The 20,827-nt window shown below is 42.0% G+C and overlaps 4 protein-coding genes across 4 annotated transcripts; 2 read left to right on the plus strand and 2 right to left on the minus strand.

Annotated features, from left to right (window-relative positions):
- Window positions 1–8: 8 nt before the first annotated feature.
- Window positions 9–8,537, minus strand: sfxn1 (sideroflexin 1). Its single transcript, XM_061079084.1, has 11 exons — window positions 8,467–8,537; window positions 6,543–6,712; window positions 6,285–6,455; window positions 5,777–5,875; window positions 5,579–5,654; window positions 5,178–5,263; window positions 4,941–5,068; window positions 4,735–4,784; window positions 3,995–4,044; window positions 2,786–2,833; window positions 9–2,600 (listed from the first exon to the last, which is right to left on the minus strand). The coding sequence occupies exons 2-11, from the start codon at window positions 6,704–6,706 to the stop codon at window positions 2,504–2,506; spliced, it is 969 nt and encodes a 322-aa protein (XP_060935067.1). The 5' UTR covers window positions 6,707–6,712; window positions 8,467–8,537; the 3' UTR covers window positions 9–2,503.
- Window positions 8,538–8,748: 211 nt separating this feature from the next.
- On the minus strand, window positions 8,749–12,655 carry LOC133011631 (serine/threonine-protein phosphatase 2A catalytic subunit alpha isoform-like). The gene is made up of 7 exons (XM_061079430.1): window positions 12,455–12,655; window positions 11,914–12,123; window positions 11,328–11,501; window positions 11,138–11,227; window positions 10,497–10,658; window positions 10,273–10,391; window positions 8,749–10,106 (listed from the first exon to the last, which is right to left on the minus strand). The coding sequence occupies exons 1-7, from the start codon at window positions 12,554–12,556 to the stop codon at window positions 10,034–10,036; spliced, it is 930 nt and encodes a 309-aa protein (XP_060935413.1). The 5' UTR covers window positions 12,557–12,655; the 3' UTR covers window positions 8,749–10,033.
- A 2,279-nt stretch (window positions 12,656–14,934) lies between these two features.
- On the plus strand, window positions 14,935–17,931 carry atp5po (ATP synthase peripheral stalk subunit OSCP). The gene is made up of 7 exons (XM_061079489.1): window positions 14,935–15,021; window positions 15,305–15,355; window positions 15,448–15,558; window positions 16,624–16,753; window positions 17,181–17,293; window positions 17,418–17,504; window positions 17,663–17,931. Exons 1-7 carry the CDS (start codon window positions 14,995–14,997, stop codon window positions 17,771–17,773), a joined length of 630 nt encoding a protein of 209 aa, XP_060935472.1. The 5' UTR covers window positions 14,935–14,994; the 3' UTR covers window positions 17,774–17,931.
- A 318-nt stretch (window positions 17,932–18,249) lies between these two features.
- On the plus strand, window positions 18,250–20,208 carry si:ch1073-44g3.1 (uncharacterized protein LOC797133 homolog). The gene is made up of 2 exons (XM_061079742.1): window positions 18,250–18,462; window positions 18,740–20,208. Exon 2 carries the CDS (start codon window positions 18,743–18,745, stop codon window positions 19,409–19,411), a length of 669 nt encoding a protein of 222 aa, XP_060935725.1. The 5' UTR covers window positions 18,250–18,462; window positions 18,740–18,742; the 3' UTR covers window positions 19,412–20,208.
- Window positions 20,209–20,827: the final 619 nt, after the last annotated feature.

The raw sequence follows: 20,827 nt of genomic DNA on the forward strand, positions 1-20,827 counted from the left end.
CCAGGGACAAGATTTCATCACCTTTATTTCATCCAGTTAGTCTAAACATTACATCACCCCAGTGCACTGCTAAACAATCAAGAACAATTTTCTGTCATCTTTTCTAAAAAAACAAAATTGGTTTGAATTGACTTTTTCTCATGAGTCTGTTTGTATCACTTTGGCTGTAGTGACATGATTTGGTAGATTGACCAAGTGAACATGTTAAGTTAATATTATTAACACATTAAGGGGAAATTTGTTTTCATTAGACACAGAGGTTAAGGGACACTCAGAAATCACATAAACCAAAGGGTAAATTTAGTGTTATTCATCTTCTCTTACTCCATCATGGATCATTGAAAAGCATTGCAGTCAGGAAACTGAACAGGTTCAGTAACTTTTAAAAATGTACAGCATTTTAAATCTGTTAGAATATTGTGCTTTGCTTGACTTAACGCACCATAAAACAGCTGCAAATTGAAAAAACGCTACATTCAGTTACCTTGAACACTAGAATAACAAACCAGCTACAGGGAACAGCTCCGACTCCAACGTATCTCTCTGGAAACACTGACCATCTGAAAGTTACTTTTACAGCAATATATAATATATATATATTTATATATAAGTAGATTTACAGTATATTAAACATTTAACACCTTATGGAAATCACACACTGTAATGAGCAAAAGATGCAATCAAATCAAATCAATTTTCACAAGCAGTGGATGATTTCCAATTTGACACGGAAACGTTTGCATTGAATGGACCAAATGATTTCAACATACACTGGGTCCTATAGAGTCACAGCTAAAAATCATTTAAAGTTAAAGATTTACGTTTTGTGGCTTCAGTCCATCTTTTTCAGCCTCATCCCTGATTTTAAAAAGGTCTAGTAATAAAACTGGTTCGCTGACATGAAACAGGCCTACAGATTAAGTTGCGTGGTGGGATACAGGAGCTGTTAATGCGGCACAGAACTGCCTCCAGCTTTAGGGATGGCAGCCTTTAGGGATGAATTGCAATCTGGTACTCTGGCTGATACAACACTGTTTACCTGACTGACAATATCATGTGAGTACTGACTACTGCAGCCAAGGTACGGATTTCTCACTCTGAGCAAAACATCATGAAACACAAAGCAGGAGGTGGTCGATGAAGGTTTTAGCGGAGGGATTCCACGCTCCTCACACTCGCCAGAACAAGACCAGAGCGATTCGGCCTCATGTTTCACAGGATTAAAACGAGTAAATTTAAATATCACGAGAAAGAAATTTCATGTGGATCCTTCTCTGTACCATTTTCCTCTTCAAAAATACTACAATGAGAATAAACTATCCCCAGTATTTCCCAATACTGTAATCCATATCTAACATAGGAGGACAAATGTACATATAAATGCACAACAACAACAACAACAACTTAAAACAAATTGTCACATCAATCTAAAATGGGCCATATTGTGCGATGAAACCTCTCAGGATGCTGCATTAGGCTTCAGCAGAGAGATACCTTACAAGTCTGAGTAAAGCATGAATGACATGATCAATCTTAGTGGGATCCTTAACTGTCTGTGATCAGTAATTCCTGATTAAATTCTGGAAAGCATGGATTATGGAAACGAGAGCATGTTTTATTGAGTTGTTGTCAGTAGCGATGCTGGTCGTCACCGCTCGGCTCTCCTGAACGGAGCCTCAGAGCGACTGCATAAACACAGACACGTGTTGTTTTTTAGAGAATCCATGGTTATATCCCCCCCATGCTCGTGTGCGGAGTGGTTTGTTCATGCGAGTTTAACAAGCAGAATAGGTAGTACGATTAACACTGATTATTAAGACCTTGAATAGCACCGTGTTAGTCCCTACATGGTTGCCACCATCATAGCGTCACATTTTATTGGTTGGTTCCCTGGAGAATAGTATTTTTAGATTCATGGATTAGATGTTGAACGTCACTCATTTGGCAAAATGAGGTGATTTAAAGTGAGTTACAGTGAATTTCATTCTTTGAAACGACACTGTCACGACACAGAGGTTGTATTCATTGACAGAGATTTGTTTTAAAAATCAAAGAACTCATTTGGCAAATGCATGAACTGTTTACGATCAACTGTGATGCAGGTAAGAAATAAACCGCCTGCCAACCTTAGGTAGGAGAGTATGAAAGTGATTTGGTGGCAACATACGATCAACAAGTTACCGACTTAAAAAAAAATAATGCACTGAAATAAAAAGTACACTTAAAACTATCATATAAATCTGTCTTGAAACACATTATACTTTTTCTTCTGGCCCCAGTCGGAGAAGATCTTCTCTAGCGTTTACAATAAAAATCACACTGACAGGAGATCGTTACAAAGTGACTGACCGAGAGAGGGAGTCCTCAGAAATATCCATCTGAGTGGTGGAAATGAGGAGACACAAACTGAACTTTGGCACACTGAATGAGGAGGGCTGGCAGAGAGGCGAGGACCGAGCCTGCAGCTGTGCTATGGCAGTGTTTGGTTGAGTGGGCCGCACACTCATAGACCTTTGTTGAAGTAGACCCTCTCCACGCCCGGGTGGCTGGCCCGGATCTTCTCCTGCAGCTCAGGCTCCAGGCGGCTGACCGACATGGAGCTGGATCGTGGAACGGGAGAAAGGCAGGAGTTACTGGGTCAGACACATGAACACTGTGGGTGAGTTGTGCAACAGTTCAGGCAGGAAGAGAATCCTGCAAACGCTGCAAATATTAATCTAGAGAGAGGTCAGGTCCCAGGTTCCCGTTATCTCAGTGCAAGTGTCTGACTGTAAGTGTTACTCACCTCTTCTGTGGGAACAACGCACAGCAGAGTGGAGTGGCAAACACCAGGCTGAAAAACAGAAGTAAATCTATGAGACATTGTTTCCAAAAAAACACACTCAGTGAGCAAGAGTGGGAGTCAGTTCAATTGAGCGGTTACAGTAAAATCTTTGTTGATTGATCAATCAAAGGTTTGTCAGTAACTATTTGAAAATCCAATGAGTCATTTTTCAATTTAAATGGGAGGATTTACTGCTTCTCCCTGTTTTACACCACGGTAAAACAACTAAATAATTTGTGTTGGTCAGACAAAATAAACTATTTGTGTAACCAATCCCGATTTAAGGTGTCTGCATATTTTTTAAACCCACTGAAAAATTAGCCAGTAGAGGAGTTTGACTCTGTTCGACTTCACGAAAAAAAACACATGTTAGTGGTTTTCTTCACCAGTAGAAAATATGCTCAACACAATCAGCAGATTCCTCCATACAGCTAAGACAATGATTGGTAGTTTGAACCCAATTACAAAGTTTGATTTACTTCATTAATCCAAATCTGTATATGAATCAAATTGTAATTAGTTACAGAACTGCTGTGTTGCGTTGTTGCTCGCCAACTTTGCAACTGGACACACTCTCTGCAGGAAGTGCTGCTCACATAACTGTCAGCTCAGTGAAGCAGAACTGAAAGAATGTTCCATGTGATTTTAATTTTCTGAACTCGGGGTCACTGGAGGCGAAGAGGAGCTGGAGAGACAAAGAGTGGCCGTGTTCAGACATGAGATTAACATGCGTCTCTGGTGATCAGATCACTGATGTCAGTACAAGTGTGAACGCACCAGAGACGCACTGGGATCTGTTTGTTCAAACCACAATCAGATCACATCTGGACTGCACACTTTCTTCAGAAAACGTAGGACGGGATCTGTGGCTTGTTCGTTTAAATCGCTGAAACTGAATTGAAAAGCTCCACCAGTCTGCTGTTAACACAACTTAATTACTGATCCACAGATTAGACATCTGAACTCAGTGAGACATGCTGACAGAGCCGATATCATAGAGCGTTCAAAACTATAACGTTCCTTTAGAGACACCTGACAAAAATCTTCGGTGATAGAAATCTTGGGATTCCCCATCGGTTTCATATCATCGTTGGGAGCAAAAAATTAGGTTGAAATTTCAAAGGAATTTGACACAGCGGTTCAACGGGTGGACCATCTCTGTCGACTCACCAGAATCCCACCAGGCCGACTTGAATGGGTGCACTCATCCATGGGAACTTCTGAAAAGACCAGGCAGAAAAAAGCAAATGTGAGGCACAAAAGCAGCTGTGAATTCCCAAACCAGAGTAGCCTCACGTCCCCGGTGCTTTTTACTCCTCTGATGTGTGATTACTAAGAGGAGACGAGTGGGAGAGACAGTGTGGGACATCAGGTTCCCACCATTAAACCTACCTAAGCAGGTTATGCTTTGAAAATGTTGGTTTGTTGGTTTGTCTGTGAGTAAGATTACACAAAAAAACGACTTTCCTTGAAACTCAGTGGAAGGATTGGACATGGGCCAAAGATGAAGTCACTTAATGTTGGTGCGGATTTGGACAAAAGACATGTTCACTGATTTTGCAGAGATTTATCTGTGAATTCAGACATATTTAGGGGGATGGTATCCATAAGTGTATGCAATGTCTTGCAGATCCAAATAAAGAACTGGATTGACTGGATTTAAGGTGTTTTCATAGGAGTGGAGGCTTTTTTCCACTGCGGTATAGTAATGAATAGGGTTAGAAACCTGTAACTACCACCAATGTGTAGCTGAGAAATGTCACATGGCTTGTTGTAATTAAGGGGAATATTGGGCCTTTGGCTGAGATATGTGCTCTACTGAGGGGAACTGTAGTTCATGAATTTGAGGAGAGGGTGCAGAAAACACATTCTTCTGTGCGATGTGTTTGGGGATTCAGATATACACCCACCTTCAGGAAGGCCTTCTTCTCCAAGTGGTTCATTAAAAATGGAGGAATGGCTGAAAAGACACAGATTATTACTGCATATTCAATTCAAAGGTCAATTCAAAGTCAATTTGTAAAGAGGAAGGTTTTTGGTTTTGAGTAAATGAAGCCTTCAGCTGCCAGAGCGGTGTTAACAAAGCTCCCGTTAGGTGCCTGAGAGATGTTCATACCCATTCCTGGAGAAGCCATGAGGATTCTGGAGACCACGACCTGAGAGATGGCCTGCTGTGCAGCTTGCGTGGACTCTCCTAGCCTGTTGTCGTTCTCGTCCGTTATGGGAATGCCGTGCTTGAGTTCTCTGAAGACGAGGAGAGAAGTAAACACAAATCAGAGGAATCTAATGCACCTTTTATTGCCTCTGTAAAAACAACACTGCTGTGCTTTGCAGAGTGCGCGTCCTCCTTTACCTTTGTCTCATCAGAGGGATGTTGATACAGTTAGCAGCGGCAACAGCAGCGAATGGAACAAACCGTCCAAACAGAGGTGAGATATGCTGGAGAGAGGAGGAGTGAAAACAGTAGGGTAGAGATGAAAATCCTGGTTATGCCTTTTCCTCCAATTTCCCCTTTCAGACCAGAACAGGTCTACGGTTACTGGAGGTTAAATTACACATGTTTCACGTAAAGGCCTTTCTGCCAGATGTACAGTACAAAGTGACTAAAAGCAGCCATGACAGCTTCCTGGTTAAAGAGCATGACCCTGTGCATAATGTGGCTTTTCTATGACATAGAGACTGTTTGTGCATTAGCGTGCAGCTGAGGTCAATACATTAAAATGAGACGTGGAATGGGGTTAGATGAACCGATACCTTTGTTAGTGCATTTAGTCCTAGAGCGGTGGCAACTGCCCCTGTGGTGGCAGACACATAAGCTGTGCCAAGCTGACTGCAAACAGAAGAGTCACCGGTCACGTCACACAAAAAAAACTGTACACACAGAAACCGTTGAACTGAAGGGTTTATATGAGCAGGAATGTGCAGGAATGTGCAGGAATGTCTGCCTCCTACCTGACTGTGATTGGAGCATCGCCGCTCCTGTTCGTATAATTGACTATTGCGTTAAAAGACTGATTGATCCACTGCCAGAGCACCACAGCTGGAGTGGTCCTACAGGGAAACAAACAGTACAGTCGTTATCCAGGACAGGGTGAAGGTGCAGCAGAAAAATCGTGTTGCAAATGAATTTTCCATAAGGATGTATGAAATAGACTTTATTGGAAAACATTTAAATAAGTACAAATATGGATTTCTGGGTTTGAACTTATATCAGCCATGTCAGATATCCCCTATAGTGAAGCATACAAAAGCATAAATAATCATATTTCAATTGGTAGGAATAATGTCATCCAAAGTATTGATAGATTGAATTTAATTATTTAAGATATACAAAATGTATTTTGTGAAAAAGCCCTATTAGTGATGCTAATAGATGTACTCGTAGTAGGAATATTGATTGTAATGTGTAGAATGTATAGAGTTTACAGTCTGATTGAATACATCAAAAAGAAGTTCTCACTTGTAAAATGTCATCATGCATCCAGTGATCGTCATGTTCATGGGAACCTGTGCTGACATGCGGCCAATCAGGATCATCTTCTCCCCGGTGTCGGGGTGAAATGCCGAGTCGAAGACGTACTTGGCTCTCCACAGTTCATCCTCGGTCAGCCCCGGAGACACCACACCTTGCCTGAGAGATGGTGGAGGAGCATCGTTCGTCTAATAACAGCAGTGACCCACAGGATAGTGGTGAAGTGAGACGGACTCTGTAGTTTACCTGTAGTCGGTGATGATTTTGTGCGAGTGTTCTAGTTGTTCATTGGAGAGGAGGATGTTCCTGGGGTCTGTGACAGTGAAGAAGTGTTTAGCCCGACCCACAAATGTGCTTTGGTCCCACCGGGGCTCCTTGATGTTGATGGAGGTGGAAAGCTCTGCTGCCATATTTATCTGGGGAGAGAATTATAATAACATAATCAGGTTGCCGTCAGTGAACGGGATATAGTATGTATGGATGAGGCTTTATGGTTGGATGATTGTCCAGTGACATGGGAAGCAGAATCTCAGACAAACACGCGGAAGAAAAACACACTTTCTCCATTTTGATAAATCAACAACAGAACATCAAGGACCACTGCGTTTCATAACTCTATGGTCTCAGGTTGAGTGCAGCTTCACCACAGGAGGGCACAGTCCCTTCAGCCCTGGTTTGATTTTTGCAGACACAAGTCAGTGGAGGAAGACTGGTGAAAAAAGAAACACAGCTTTCTGGATTTCATGTTTCTAGTTCAGCATATGTTGCTATGGTGACGGCTGACCTGACACAAAGGTTTTGAAACGCTAAATTGGAAAGCCCCATTATAGGCATACACCAGCACACGGAAAGTGACAAAGCCCCTTTTTTGTATGTATGCTGTTATGAGTCGCTGTGAGGTCAAACATCGGGTTATGCAACATTTGGGGTTTATTATCTCCACCGCTGCTGAGAATTTGAATTCAAACTTTATGTTTTTTACGGATCTACAATCTGCAACTTGAAATGACTGGTCTGCAATGAATAACCACTGCACTGTGCTGAACATGAGCTTTGTGGATGTGCCTGCACCAAGCTCATCGCTCTCCCAGTGTGCATGTGCGTGTGTGTTTGGGGTCACTGTAACCCAGTCTGATCTGGTTTTTAACCATTTGTTTCATGCATCCAGTGGGGAGAGCAAGGGGAGTCAGAGAAATAGAGAGAGTCTGTGCAAGTGTCTGCAGCTGCATGATGAAACTCCACCTGAAATTGCACCAAAGATGGCTGCTGGATTGACAGCAACACAGAAAAGTCTGGTGTGTTCTGTGTGTGTGTGTGTGTGTGTGTGTGTGTGTGTGTGTGTGTGTGTGTGATGTCTCTTTAAATTGAATTAAACTTCATGGGGTTCTCACAAGACGGCAACAAAACAACCCCCACCCCCCACAGACTCCGAGGTTGGCCAATGAATCAGTGCCCGAGGCTGCAGAACAGTGACCGAGGCCATATCATCAGATGTATATTAACGATAACGCTCAATGACTAATGACAAAGGGGATCAGTGAACTTTCATCCAAACGGCCTTTGATCTCTGCTGCTTCTGCCCTCACTCTCAGCCAATCAAAGGCAGCCTGCGTGGCTACACATTAACCTGAGATCAGCAACAACACATCATCCACAGGGGCAACACATGAATCCATGAGTCCGATCAGAGGGATATCAACCTGCATTCATTCATATGTTATAGTGTGAGAAACCTGCTGTGCGTGTGTGCGTGTGTGTGTTTGTGTGTGTGTGTGCTCGCAGAGTAAACATGCTCAGTGACTGGATGCGGCCAATTGTTCCAACCCGACGTAGACCAGTCGAATCTGGACTGGGACTGGAGATGTCCCTGCACATGGATCAACCGATTGAAACGAAAATTACATTTATCCACCAATAATAATAAAAAAAAATCATAAATGATCGATCATATCGACCAGGCTAATTAATCCCGACCCAATATGTGGCCAGCTGTGTGCGCCCCAGATTCAACTAGTATCAGCCTGCTGCCACATCCACATCCACACATCCCAGCAAGCGGCAGAAAGGCATCCGATGCTTCCCCGGGTTCCCCTCGTCTGTTATTCCATTAAAGCATCGACGGCTCGGTGGATCCATCTTTTTTTAAAAAGCGTAATAACGGGTTACTTACTGCACTGTGGGCTCCGGCGAGAGGTGTCCCTGAAAGGCTGCAGCCAGCGAGATATACACGCAGCAGCGTCAGCACACACACCACCAAGGCACAACCCCCCCCCCCCCCCCCAGTGTCAGGAACCTCGCCGAGAAAGTAAAAGTCCAAAGGCTCGCTGCCAAAACCACCGCAGTACACGTAGAGTCTGCGGGAGAAAGAGATCCGTGCAGGCGTCGATTTATTCTGTTCTACTAAAGCGAACGCGTCCACGTGGGCAGACAGACGAGGCTTCGTTTCTCTTCGTTCCTTCAGATGAGGCTTTTATTTTTCAGAGCACCCCATTTCCGTTAGCGCGCTGACATTGCCGCCACATTGATTCACAGGCAGTAATATAATCTTTATTCACTCGTAAAACTTTGCAGCATTTCCAGACACACGCACACGCAAGACTTTGTGCACAACGTTTAAAAGTAACATTGTAATGCCTTGGTGAAATAAGCAAGTGTTCTTTCAAATAAAAAGAATAAAACAGTATTTGGATTATGTCAATAAATACATACATAGAATAATAAAAATTGGGGAAAAAAACATTAGAAAATTAAAAAGCAAAATAAATCTAGGCTCGCTTATAGTGGCATAATGCCAACCAGCATTCTGGACACTCAAAATCATGATCAATCAAATCCTTGCAAAACAAATACAAAAACAATAAATAATATGATCAATAAATTTACCCAATTTTCCTGCACACTCACACTTATCCTGCATATCAGTGTGATTATCTAATCTGTTCTGATCATCTGCGGTTTTTGGTGTCTGATTCCATCTAGTGGTGGCAGCTGAGCACTGTAGGAAATAATGTCAGCAACCGAATCTAACAGAAATCCTCCAAGTGTCCAAGCAACTTCAGTCTTTATTTTGTTGGGCTGTGGCTGCAAAACATTGTGGTTTTTGTTGTTATTACTATTGTACAACTAATCCTATCTGCACCATTGTTGGTAATTAATCTGTACCAGTGTTGGTACAGATAGGATCAGTATACTACTTCTATGAAATACATGAACTCTCATCAGAGACAGCAGAGCAGGAAGAGAGCTACTTGTGATAAAAACCAAATACAAAAGTGCAAAGAGAACATTTTCATTTTTAACATCCAACCCTATCATGTTGCTACACAAAATAAATAAACAGTTCACAATATATTTACTGCAAACTTTGATTAGAGGCCATGCCACGTGAAAGACGCAGTGTCGGTACCATGACTTGACAACACACTCTCTCATCATTTACACCCTAACACAAGATCACTTACACATTGTCGTGATTCTCAGCAGTAGTTCATTCAGTCTTCCTGACAAACCAGCAGGTACTGTTACGGTAATGTTCAGAGTAGCAATCATTTTCTAGCAATAAAAACATCATGCACAGAGAGGGAAAAGTGGAAAGGACGGTGGTCTTTAGTTAAGGTGATAGTTTTGTTTCATTGTGATTATGGCACACGTTGTTTTTTTGGGGGGGGTCCGTGGGATAATGAAAGCTTCTTGTCTCAAGCCTTTGTGTAGCCTGTTGCTCTCCTCGCCAGTGACCTTTACAGGAAGTAGTCCGGGGTACGCCGCGTCACGTGGGGTTCTCCTCTGCGTGGTGCAGGGTCGAACTGCAGGCTGCAGAGAAACAAAATAATTCTTCAACTCACTTTTGAGATTTTTTTGTCATAAATAATTATACTACAGGAACTGCCAACACAATATAGTTATAATAGTTAATATATGTTTAAGTATTAATAATAGACACATTTATATCAACATAATGAAAAAATCCTTTACTTACAATGAGTATTTCAATGTGTCATCAAGTTCCATTATTGCCGCCTGGTTTCCACAACGGTAACAATAGTTGGGTGCACTGAAGATGGTCACTACATTGCGGTCGTGACACCAGTTATAGCCCTAGAGGAAGAGATTGCTTTAATGTTGACTTCTTTAAATTCACAAAATGGAACCTCAGTGTCTTCAATGTATTTTCAGGAGATACAGCACTCAAAGTGAAAGTACCTCCATCACCAGCTGGTGGGCTCGTGAGACCAAAGTGAGACCATTAGCGTGGTTGAAGGTCTCAGAAATGTCCTGCCCGAAGGTGTAACCGGCGCCACGGGGCGAGATGCCCCAACCGCCACGATCGTCTGGGTCCGACCATAACAAGTCACACATGGGACCCTGAAACACAAGTTCTGTTTAGTGTATTCAACATGCAGAGAATTGGGGAAAATGTCGGATACAATTTCCCAAAGACTGAGTTGACAAATTATTTTTGTTTTTGTTTGATCAAAACTCTAAGAAGTTAATTATACCGTCATAGAAGAAAGAGAAAACAGGAAGTGAACATTTGACAACCCTTTATCTTTTTTTGAATTGTTTGCTATAAGGCTATTTAAATGTAAGGAGCTCTGTGGCTTAGGGTTCAGCCTTTATGTCTCTGGTTCAAATACAGCAAATGACCTTAGCTGAATATGGTGGATTGACTCAGAAATTAATAGAGTTAGGGACTATAGTCCAGACTTTATAATAGAATTTACGGATTATTATTAGATTATGATATAAAGAATAATAATCATCATCATGTTTCAAGAAATCCAACTTATACAATAGGTATCTCCAAGTTTTAAATAACTGTCCTCTACATGGAGTGAATTTACCTCATGAGGGACTTCCTGTAAGCGATCCAGTGCTCTGATGTGGTCCAGTGTGTCTATCGAAGGGGACAATCCTCCATGAAGGCAGAAGATCTGAAAGAAGAAGCGATTAGCGTGAAAACATAGATGACACAGTCACAGACCACAATCTGGGGCACATCACAGGTGCCACTTGTGGGTGCGACAGTCTCACCTGGTTATCTACTAGTGCAGTAAGGGGCAAATAGTCGAACAGATCTGTGAAGTACTTCCAAACATTTGCATTTCCATATTTCCTCAAGCACTCGTCGTAGAAGCCGTACACCTGTGTGATCTGTCTGCTCTCGTGGTTCCCTCTGAGGATTGTGATTCTCTCACGAAACCGTACCTGCAAAACAAAATGTCACTTTATTGTTTTTTCCTTTACCTTAGGAGGTTATGTTTTCTTTGGTTTGTTTGTTAGCAGGGTTACACAAAAAGTACTCCACCGATTTCCATGTAACTTTATTTATATAATATTTTTTTATTATCTATTTTGATATGGATCTGGATAAGGGGGCAGAATCTTTCTTTAAATCGACAAAATAGGGAGTTTTTCAACATATTCCTAAGAGTGTCGTTCATTGATGTTGATGAAAAAATCTGACATGTTTATGGGACTGCTATTTTTGAGTTTGTCCAATTAGGTGCGGATCCAAATAGCAATCTGGATCTAGTGAATTCAAACGTGGCTTCAGAAGGGGACTGTTGGGCCTTGGTGGAGGTAGTGGGTGCCATTCGAGTCAACTTGTTGTTTTTACCTTCAGAGAAACCAGGAGTGAAACAGTCTCCACAGAGTAGTAGCCTCTGTCCACGTAGTCTCCCATGAAAAGGTAGTTGGTGTCTGGAGACTTTCCTCCGATCTTGAACAACTCCATCAGGTCATGGAACTGGCCGTGGACATCTCCACAGACCGTCACAGGACATCTCACCTCCTGCACGTTGGACTCCTTGGTCAGGATCTCCTTGGCCTTTGGAAAGAGAAGGATGATGCAGATGAACAGACAACATGGTGCAGTGTGGGAGTGTGCGAGCAAGGATCAGTCATCCAGGAGGTAATGCAGTTTGCTGTGGTGGTGCCAGTGCGCTCCTGTGGCGAGGACGCACCAGCGGTGGGCGTAGCTAGGGAAAACATTTGCAGTCATGCCCCTCCATCTTCTTGCTCCCTCAGCAATGTGCTGCATGCAGCTGCAGCCAAATGGTGCTGCCCGATGCCTGACGTGAGTCCAGGCTGCACTTCCCACTGATATCACCCACAGCTAATGCTAAGCTACAGCTAACAGACAGGTCCTGACCACTCACCTTCTCACACAGGACTTTGACCTGGTTCTCCGAGAGCTGCTTGCACTCGTTCAGCTGCTCGATCCATCCGTCCAGCTCCTTGGTGAATGACTTGTCGTCCATGCCTGGTTCTCCGTCAGCTAGCGGTTCCTCTGGAGAAAAACAACAACCCTCTGCTGGTTCTGTCGGTGACGGTGTGTCGGCCCAGCTCCAGCTCCCGGATCCAGCACGCGTGTGTGTGTGTGTGTGTGTGTGTGTGTGTTTGCGTGTGCGTGTATGTGCGCACCAGCGAATGCGTCAACAGCCCTGCGTCCCTGCAGCTTTGATGGAGACCGAAGTGTTTAAGTTGCCACGATACAGAAATGATGTTGTTCCTCCTTGTTGTCAGAAAGTGTATTAAAGACTTTCAGATTCTAACATCGCATGTACGTCATCACCAGCTGCGCTGCTGGTGATGACTGCCGGGCCCTTTAAAACACAGTGTGGTTTCAACACGTTAATTAATGACTGATGTGTTTTGATTTCTTTCTTTTATAAATGTCCTCTTCAAAGGCAATGTGTTGGTGGAGCTGCCCTCTGTCGGAGGAGCCTGGGAACCGTCACCGTGACGTAACAAAAACAACATCAAAGGACTGCGGTCAAGCCGACACAGAAATTCTACTGCGCGCATACGGACAATTATGGTAAACGCATCCAAACCGCCCAGAAAGGGTAAAGCAACGGAGTACTCGAAGTACTATTGAGCAAGTGTTTTTATAGAACTTTGAAATATCCAGAAATGAACTGATTTGATTGTACACATTTAGGACTTTACTTTGAAAAAATCTCCAATTCTATACAGTAAAAATGTTTGATATTCAGTATGTAGGTAGTCAGAGAGGTCCTGAACACAGGCATATCAGTCTCTCTGTGAACTTATTGATTAAAGGGTTTTTACAGTCCTTTGAAGTATCCTGAAATGATCTATTCCACAGTGAAAATGTTGAACTTTACTTTGAAAAACCTATTAATCCTTACAGTTAATATGTGTAATATTCAGTACATTGATAGTTTGAGAGGTCCTGAACACAGGCATATCAGTCACTCTCTGGAATTATTGATCAAAGGGTTTTACAGTACTTTGAAATATCCAGAAATTAGCTACTTAAAGCTAAAAATGTGTGACTTTTATTTATTAAAATCTCTAAATTTATACAGTAAAAATGCTATTAATAAAAATGACACGTGAGACTATATATACTTATTGTGAATATTATCCAATCCATTTCCTTTTCAATTATGCATTTTGTATATGCTCGATGTCAACAGTTTATTTTGAAAAAACGCTTTGGATGCCATTACCATAAATGCCAGTATATGCGCGCAGTAGAATTTCTGTGTCGGCTGATTTGACCACAGTTAGCTAAGCTAGTAGATGAGTATATTGTTCACCATTAATGCTCTGATTATAATCAACAGAGACGTCATCTTAATTTCATTTTTTCTGCCTAGTAAAAGATTTACAGATTTTTTTGACAAAACTTGCACAAGTAATATTAATATAGTTGTTTATAATCAATGCACAAATGACCTGCATTTTCTTGTTCAAATAGTTTTTTTTCCTTAATTTAAGTTATATGTATTTGGTTGGGTTTTCTACTTATTTTCATTTATAATAAAGTATATAAATTTAAAATATCAAGCCTCAATTACATTTCTTTTTCATAAGAATTTGATTCCAACATTTTTGTAATCATTCACATTTTGTCATTCCATGTCGTAGCCAGATGTTTTTTAGTTCAGCCACCTTGTTTAGATTTTCATTTTGTAGAAAATGAAAATGAAATGTTCTGACCACATTTTTTGGCTCGCATGGGAAAGGGGGGGGTCTTATTTCGTCAGTTGGGACCATAGACTGTAAAAAAAAAGGTTGGGACATGTATGAAGGTTTTCTGTCAATATTAGATGAGTGAGGTCACTCTGGAAAATGTGAAAAGGAGCGATCGAGGTCTGCAGGTAACTTATATTGGCTTTAATGGAATTGAGCTCATGCAGTCAGCTAGGCAATAACTAATGAAGGTCCAGTTGTATTGATGCACTTTATGTAAGTCATGCTTAGCATTTCATTAAGTTGATCAAAAATACTTTATAAAGTTTTTTTTGTAGCATTGCGACACTTAACATAATGTGTCAAGTATTTATAGCATTTGAGACTTTTTATAATCCTAAACTTTATTTACATAGCACTTCTTAAATACACAGTTTAAAAGAAAACGTTTATGTGACAAGGAGGCCAGACAACCATGTTGAATTAATTAAATGAATAAATATAGATCTGTGTCAACGTGAAAACTTGAACATATAAAAGCAGTATTATCCCAACAAGAATATTTGAACAACTAAAAGAAAATATGAACAGATCACTTGAAAGCAAGTCTATAGAAATGGGTTTTCAGAAGTGATTTAAAAGAGGTTTTTAGACGGTGCTGTGCCGGAAGAACTACTTTACCCACAGCTACACGGCTTCCTGTCAAAGGCGCAAGCGCAGTGGTTCGTTCTTCGCTAGACAGCTGTAGGAGAAAATGGCAGCACTCATGCTAGGACAGCAGGTAAGACATTCAATGATTTTGGTGGTTTTTGATTATTTGACAGTACTTCTGTTTGATTTCCCATCATTCAAAAACACGTGTTTAGTTAATCAGTCACTCTGACGACCGGCAGCTTACGCCAAGTGGTCAAGAAGCCCACACTAGCCATTGCACTTGAATGACTGCTAACACGTTAGCCTACCAGCTAGCTTGCACCAACGTAGACGGTACATAGCGTGCCCAGGGTCGATCTGTTCCAGTTTCTTTTTCTCTGTGATGATAACATGTGTCTTTCCATGTGCAGGCCCGTCACTTCAGCTCGTCTGTGATCAGACCTGCATCCAAGCTGATCAGGGTAAATGTCGTCACACAGCACGGAGCACAACTACAGACGGGGTTAGTCAGTGGTGACAGATCGGCTCATCTCTGTGTTTGATTCCCTTGCAGCCTCCCATCATGGTGTACGGAGTGGAGGGCCGCTATGCCACTGCTCTGTTCTCAGCCGCCAGTAAGCAGAAGAGCCTGGAGCTGGTGGAGAAGGAGCTGATCACAGTGTCTGTAAGTCAAACATGAGACCCTGAAGGGCACACGAGTGAATGAGGGAAGTAGGGTTTTCCACAACCAGGGCTGGGTGGTATGAGCCAAAATTATAACATTGATCATCCTTTTTTAATCAGTTATTGCCAACAGTCCCTTTTTTATAAATTAAAAAAAGGCTTAGAGCTAAGGCCACATTTTTATTTCTCAGCAACACACTGGTGGTGGTTGCAGGTGTCTACAACAGTTCCCTGTGCACACAGGGACTGTAAAGAAATCAACACCTCCATGAAATCACATTTAAATATTAAAGAACGAGATTGGATTCTGATCATCGATATCAACCTCTTTTATTTTTTTAATCCAAATACACATAATTCTCAGAGAAATCAACAATAATGTTGAAAAGTGCCCTCTCTCTCAATTTCTGGATTCACGCACAATTTTCAAGAATTTAGAAAAACTTTCTGGAATTGCCCCCTGATCTTGATGTGCAGCCAAATTTAAGTTCTTCACTGATCCATACCACATCCGCAAAATCCCTTCGTAATCCGTCCAGTAGTTTTTGTGTAATCCTGCTAACTGTCAATCAAATCCTCCTTGGCAGAGGTAATTAAAATGTTAAAATAACCTGACATCAATTATTTTAACGATAAATGTCACATTATTATTTCCTATTAACTTTAAAGATTAATTTTTGTTCCTGAGGGAAGGTTGTGGTTTTGTTCTCCTTTTATGGAAAGATAGATAAAAACACTTTTTACAACTCTGAGATTCATCCATAATTTGTTATAATCATCTCACTGTGTACAATGCATATAAATTGTATAGATGTGTATGGGTGGTGTTGTCTTGTATTGCCATCGATGAAAAGGATATTATAATTATTGATAGTTTTATTTTCCTTGATCTCCAACCCTTAATTTCAACATGTGGATACTTTTATTTGTAATGTAATTGAAGTTTGGAAGATAATGGTCTGACCTTCATCACATTTTGTAAATAAAAGCAGCTTCATACCAAAGCCGCCTTTCTCTGCTACACAAACTAAAGTCACCTTTTGCTGAGTGTCATTTTATTTTACAGGACATGGTCAAGGACCCCAAACTCTCCGGTATTGTAATGAATCCTCATGTCAAGCGCAGCATCAAGCAGACGACCTTCACCGATCTTCTGTCAAAGGCGAACATTTCCCCCATCACCATCAACTTCATCAGTGAGTGGTCACTCAACGGGACATTATGGCCCCATGGTTGCGATGCCTTGACCTCTGTCTTCACGTAGCATTATATTAATCATAACCACAACAAAACACCATATTAGGTTTTATTTGAGTGTAGTGTATGAGTGTAGTGTTCTTACATAAGATCAAACAACATTTAAATATTTCATTTAGGTCACTGCATAGATAACAGCAGCTTGAGTGGATTTCTAGCATTTCCCACTTACATTTATAAACATGAGTTGTAAAAACATGATGTACAACAAGATGCAGCAGATTTACATCAGCATTTAATACACTTAAACATGTCATTTTATTTTAATGTATAAAGTTTGATTATCTCACCTCAAACTTAACTTTTATAATAAGAACATGACAGCGGTAAATCTATCTTATACGTATCCTCCTTTTTGTTGTGCAGATGTTTTAGCCGACAATGGTCGTCTTCCCCTAACCGCTGGTGTCATCGTTGCGTTTGGCAAAATGATGAGTGCTCATCGTGGAGAGGTCCTCTGCTCAGTTACCACTGCTCAGGTAGGAAACCGGTGGACATGCAGGATACCTTTTCTCACTAATCTAGACAGCCCCTATCATTATCTGCATTGTTGTTAACTGTTGATATTTTGTTTGGTAATGTGATACATATTTATCCATTCAGCCTCTGGATGAAGCTAGCCTGGCTGATCTGAAAGCATCTCTCAAGGGATTTCTCAAGAAGGGTGAAAGCATCGAGCTGGAAACAAAGGTACTGTATCAGAAACCTACACATTACCGTGTTTACAGTTGCTGTAACTTCATCCTGATATAAGAAAAGGTTCAACCAACTAGTCTGACTCGAATTTAGTGATTTAACATCAATGTCATTTTAACAACTCTGTAATTTCAACTGTCACCTCTTCACAGATGGATCCTACAATCCTGGGTGGCATGATCGTCAGCATCGGGGACAAGTACGTGGACATGTCCACCAAGACGAAGATTCAGAAGCTGACCAAGCTCATCAGGGAAACCTAAGTCCTGTGGACTTAAGTTTTGCAGAAGATCAGAGACGACCAACGGAGGAAACGCTTATAAATGTATATTGCTACCTGTTCTAGCACTGCTGTTTCTCCATAAATCCAGTGTCTGTGCTTAGGTTCATATGGATGTTAATAAAAAATACAAAAAATGAATTATTGTCTTTTTTTGTCATTGGTTGTTGCTGCTTTGACACTACCTCATATTCCTGACAGTGGGAAATGATGTGGACAAATTATTTTCTAGTTGAAATAGTTGGAGGAAGTGTAGCAGTTGTGTAGCTGCAGCAGAACCTTCACCTCATAAAGTTTGTAACTGCAAAGCCACATTTTTACCATCTAGCCTTTGTCTAAATCGACCTTAATTCGGCACAACCACATTGGGTGACTGATCCGCTCGTTTCCTGGAATCCTCCCTGCGCATGCGTGGTCAGCGCATCCTGTTTTATTAATTTTTTTTTTTTCCCAGACGAAAATGGCTGCCTCTCTCATCTAAACCTCTGCTCAAAGGATTAAATGAGCGCAGAATAGGACGCGGCAGCGGCGCCTCCGACCCGACGCGATGCTGCTGGACACCGGGCTGTAGTCTGTGCTGCGGCCTCTCGAACATGTTGTGGTTGTCAGAGACGGAAAATGTATACGAGTCGAAATTAACCCTTCGCTGCCCAACATCCACCAACAAATGAGGTACGAACAATTCATTGAATGTCCTCAGACCGGTTACGCATTTCCGACGGGACGTATTTCTATTTAATCACGTCATGTGTCTGTCTTTTTTTTGCGAGCAGTAATTGTAATAGTAAGTTAACCTCGCTTTGTTTTGAGGTTTCTCATGTTTTGTGTTGCATTGATAAAAGGCCTGTTTTGCTTCATCAAAAGTAAGATATGAAAATCGTCCCTATGTGTTTGTAAACGTGCACATGAAGCCTTTCTTTCTGATGTTTATGTCTCTGCCCTCCAACAGAAAATGATGCATCAAGTGACCAGCAGCAACAGTGACTATTGCATGAGTGGCCTGGCTGAGGACTGTCACCCAGCCAGCCACTTTGACTTATGTAGCACGCAGTCCAACAAATTCTACCCCTCTCCCACAAACCCAAGCTTGCAGCTGTCTCTCGCCGGCCTCGCCCCCTTGCCACAGGGCATGCACAAAGCCATGGCGTGCCAAATGCAAGACGCCCAGAACGACTTCCAGGCTCAGGCGGCGAGAATCCGTGGCGCTGAGGCTGCAGGGCCCGATGGCTCCAAAAAGAAGAAAGGCGTAGTGAAGTCAGGACGGAGAGGGAGACCATCGGGCACCACAAAGTCTGCCGGTTACCGTACGAGCACTGGACGGCCGCTCGGAACAACTAGGGCAGCTGGGTTCAAAACCAGCCCGGGGCGGCCCCTTGGTACCACCAAAGCAGCCGGATACAAGGTCAGCCCCGGTAGGCCCCCCGGCAGCATCAAGAGTCTCGCCCGGCTCAAGAAGCTGGAGTTCGATTGCGACAGCGGCAAGAAACTTGACTTTAGCAACTGCAGTGTTCCCAAGAAACTGGACTTCACTGGCTGTGATGTCCCACCTTTTCCATACGCCATGATGGAGAAAAGAGACCTCTGTGAGCCCAGTAGCAAAGTGGACGAGTCCAGAGAATAGTTCTGTGGGTGCATCCGGCCAGAGGACGCTGAGGAAACATTTCTCTCAAATGTTCTAGGAAGTAACTTTGTCGTTAAGAAATGGCTCTGACTGAGTTTTCACTGTACAGTGTTTGGCATTGTATTCATCTTCTCATATTAAACGACTGAAACCGAAGTATGCTGTTGCAATTGGGCAGAGATGCATGCATCACACCAATAAGTATAGTCAAAAATTCTATTTATCAGTTTGTGGTTCAAACCTCACTGTAGAGTGGATCTTTTTTCACCCTCTAGTATTTTGTTCCTCTAAATAGTGACATGTTCTTATTCTGCTTTGACATTTCTATGGCCGAGTTCTTGTGGAATTTTATACATTTATAAAAATGAAATTGCAATATTGTTCAAACAGCCGATGAAATCGTTTCCTGAGCATTAACATGTGGATGTGTAATTGTCGTCTCTGTGTTGTCAAATATGGATTTTTATTTTATGATATTATCCTCTATCATACCTTAAAATGGGAACATTTTTTTTAAATGAGCTCGAACTGCAAAAACTCGATGCATTATATCACTTCGAACGCAGTATTTGTTATTTCTGCACTTTGTGAATATAGTTTTTATCATGTATTATATTGCCTGTGTTCATCCTCAAACTCACTCGATAAGCACTTCCAGATTTACATGTATGTTGTTTATGCTTGTTCTTTAGGGGGAGAAAAATTACTGTGTGTAAAAGAAAAAAAAATGCTTTGTGGATCATGTAATAAATGATAGTGAGCTGTGTGTGCAACCAAAATAAAAAAAAAATTGTCTTTTCCACATAACTCTTGTCACAGCGTGCAGTTCTCCATGTAGTCACCAGAGGGCCAGTGTCCCAAGAAAATAAGAAACAGTCACCTTGTACTAATACCTTTATTTACCGCCTTTACACCTAATTGCGGTGTATTGAAAGTCACACTTCACTTTATATATCGGTATTCAAACCGTGTGGTAGCAGAACTGGATATACACCCAAACGCAGGGTGTTGTTTTGCCATTAAACGCTGGCTCCTCTACAGGGGGGGTGAATAAGTTCCTTCTACTCGGATCTGCCTGGTGTTTCCTGCTCTAAAATACAGTGTGGTGATGAAGTAAGAATCTATCGGAGCTCCTGACAGCAGAGTGTGCCCAGAGGGAAGCTCCTGTCCCGGCAGGTCGAGCTGGAAGCGGCCGCTCTTTGTCTGGCGAGCAGAGACCGGCCCCATGGTGCGCGCCCCTGCGTCTGCGCATTTATGGATATGCACCAAATCAATTGCGCCCCAGATTGTAATAATAAAATGGCGTGTGTGTGCGTGTGTGTGACAACCACTGGTGTTTTCCACCGAGCTCCCCTCCAGCCCCTCTCAGTCCCCCCCCCTGCTCTGTGGCCTGGTTCCTCGTGTCACGGAGCCAAC

This window comes from Limanda limanda, chromosome 10 (genome assembly GCF_963576545.1).
Source record: "Limanda limanda chromosome 10, fLimLim1.1, whole genome shotgun sequence".
Lineage (NCBI taxonomy): Eukaryota > Metazoa > Chordata > Actinopteri > Pleuronectiformes > Pleuronectidae > Limanda > Limanda limanda.

Coding starts and splice junctions, on each gene's coding strand:
- sfxn1 (XM_061079084.1), bottom strand. CDS start 6,706: ATGGCAGCAGAGCTTTCCACCTCCATCAACATCAAGGAGCCCCGGTGG. Junction 5,069..5,177: donor ATCCCTCTGATGAGACAAAG/GTAAAGGAGGAC, acceptor CCTCGTCTTCAG/AGAACTCAAGCACGGCATTC. Junction 4,045..4,734: donor AGAAGAAGGCCTTCCTGAAG/GTGGGTGTATAT, acceptor TGGTCTTTTCAG/AAGTTCCCATGGATGAGTGC.
- LOC133011631 (XM_061079430.1), bottom strand. CDS start 12,556: ATGGACGACAAGTCATTCACCAAGGAGCTGGACGGATGGATCGAGCAG. Junction 11,228..11,327: donor CTGCACTAGTAGATAACCAG/GTGAGACTGTCG, acceptor TTCTTCTTTCAG/ATCTTCTGCCTTCATGGAGG. Junction 10,392..10,496: donor CCCACCAGCTGGTGATGGAG/GTACTTTCACTT, acceptor CTCTTCCTCTAG/GGCTATAACTGGTGTCACGA.
- atp5po (XM_061079489.1), top strand. CDS start 14,995: ATGGCAGCACTCATGCTAGGACAGCAG. Junction 15,356..15,447: donor CTGCATCCAAGCTGATCAGG/GTAAATGTCGTC, acceptor ATTCCCTTGCAG/CCTCCCATCATGGTGTACGG. Junction 15,559..16,623: donor AGGAGCTGATCACAGTGTCT/GTAAGTCAAACA, acceptor TTTATTTTACAG/GACATGGTCAAGGACCCCAA.
- si:ch1073-44g3.1 (XM_061079742.1), top strand. CDS start 18,743: ATGATGCATCAAGTGACCAGCAGCAACAGTGACTATTGCATGAGTGGC.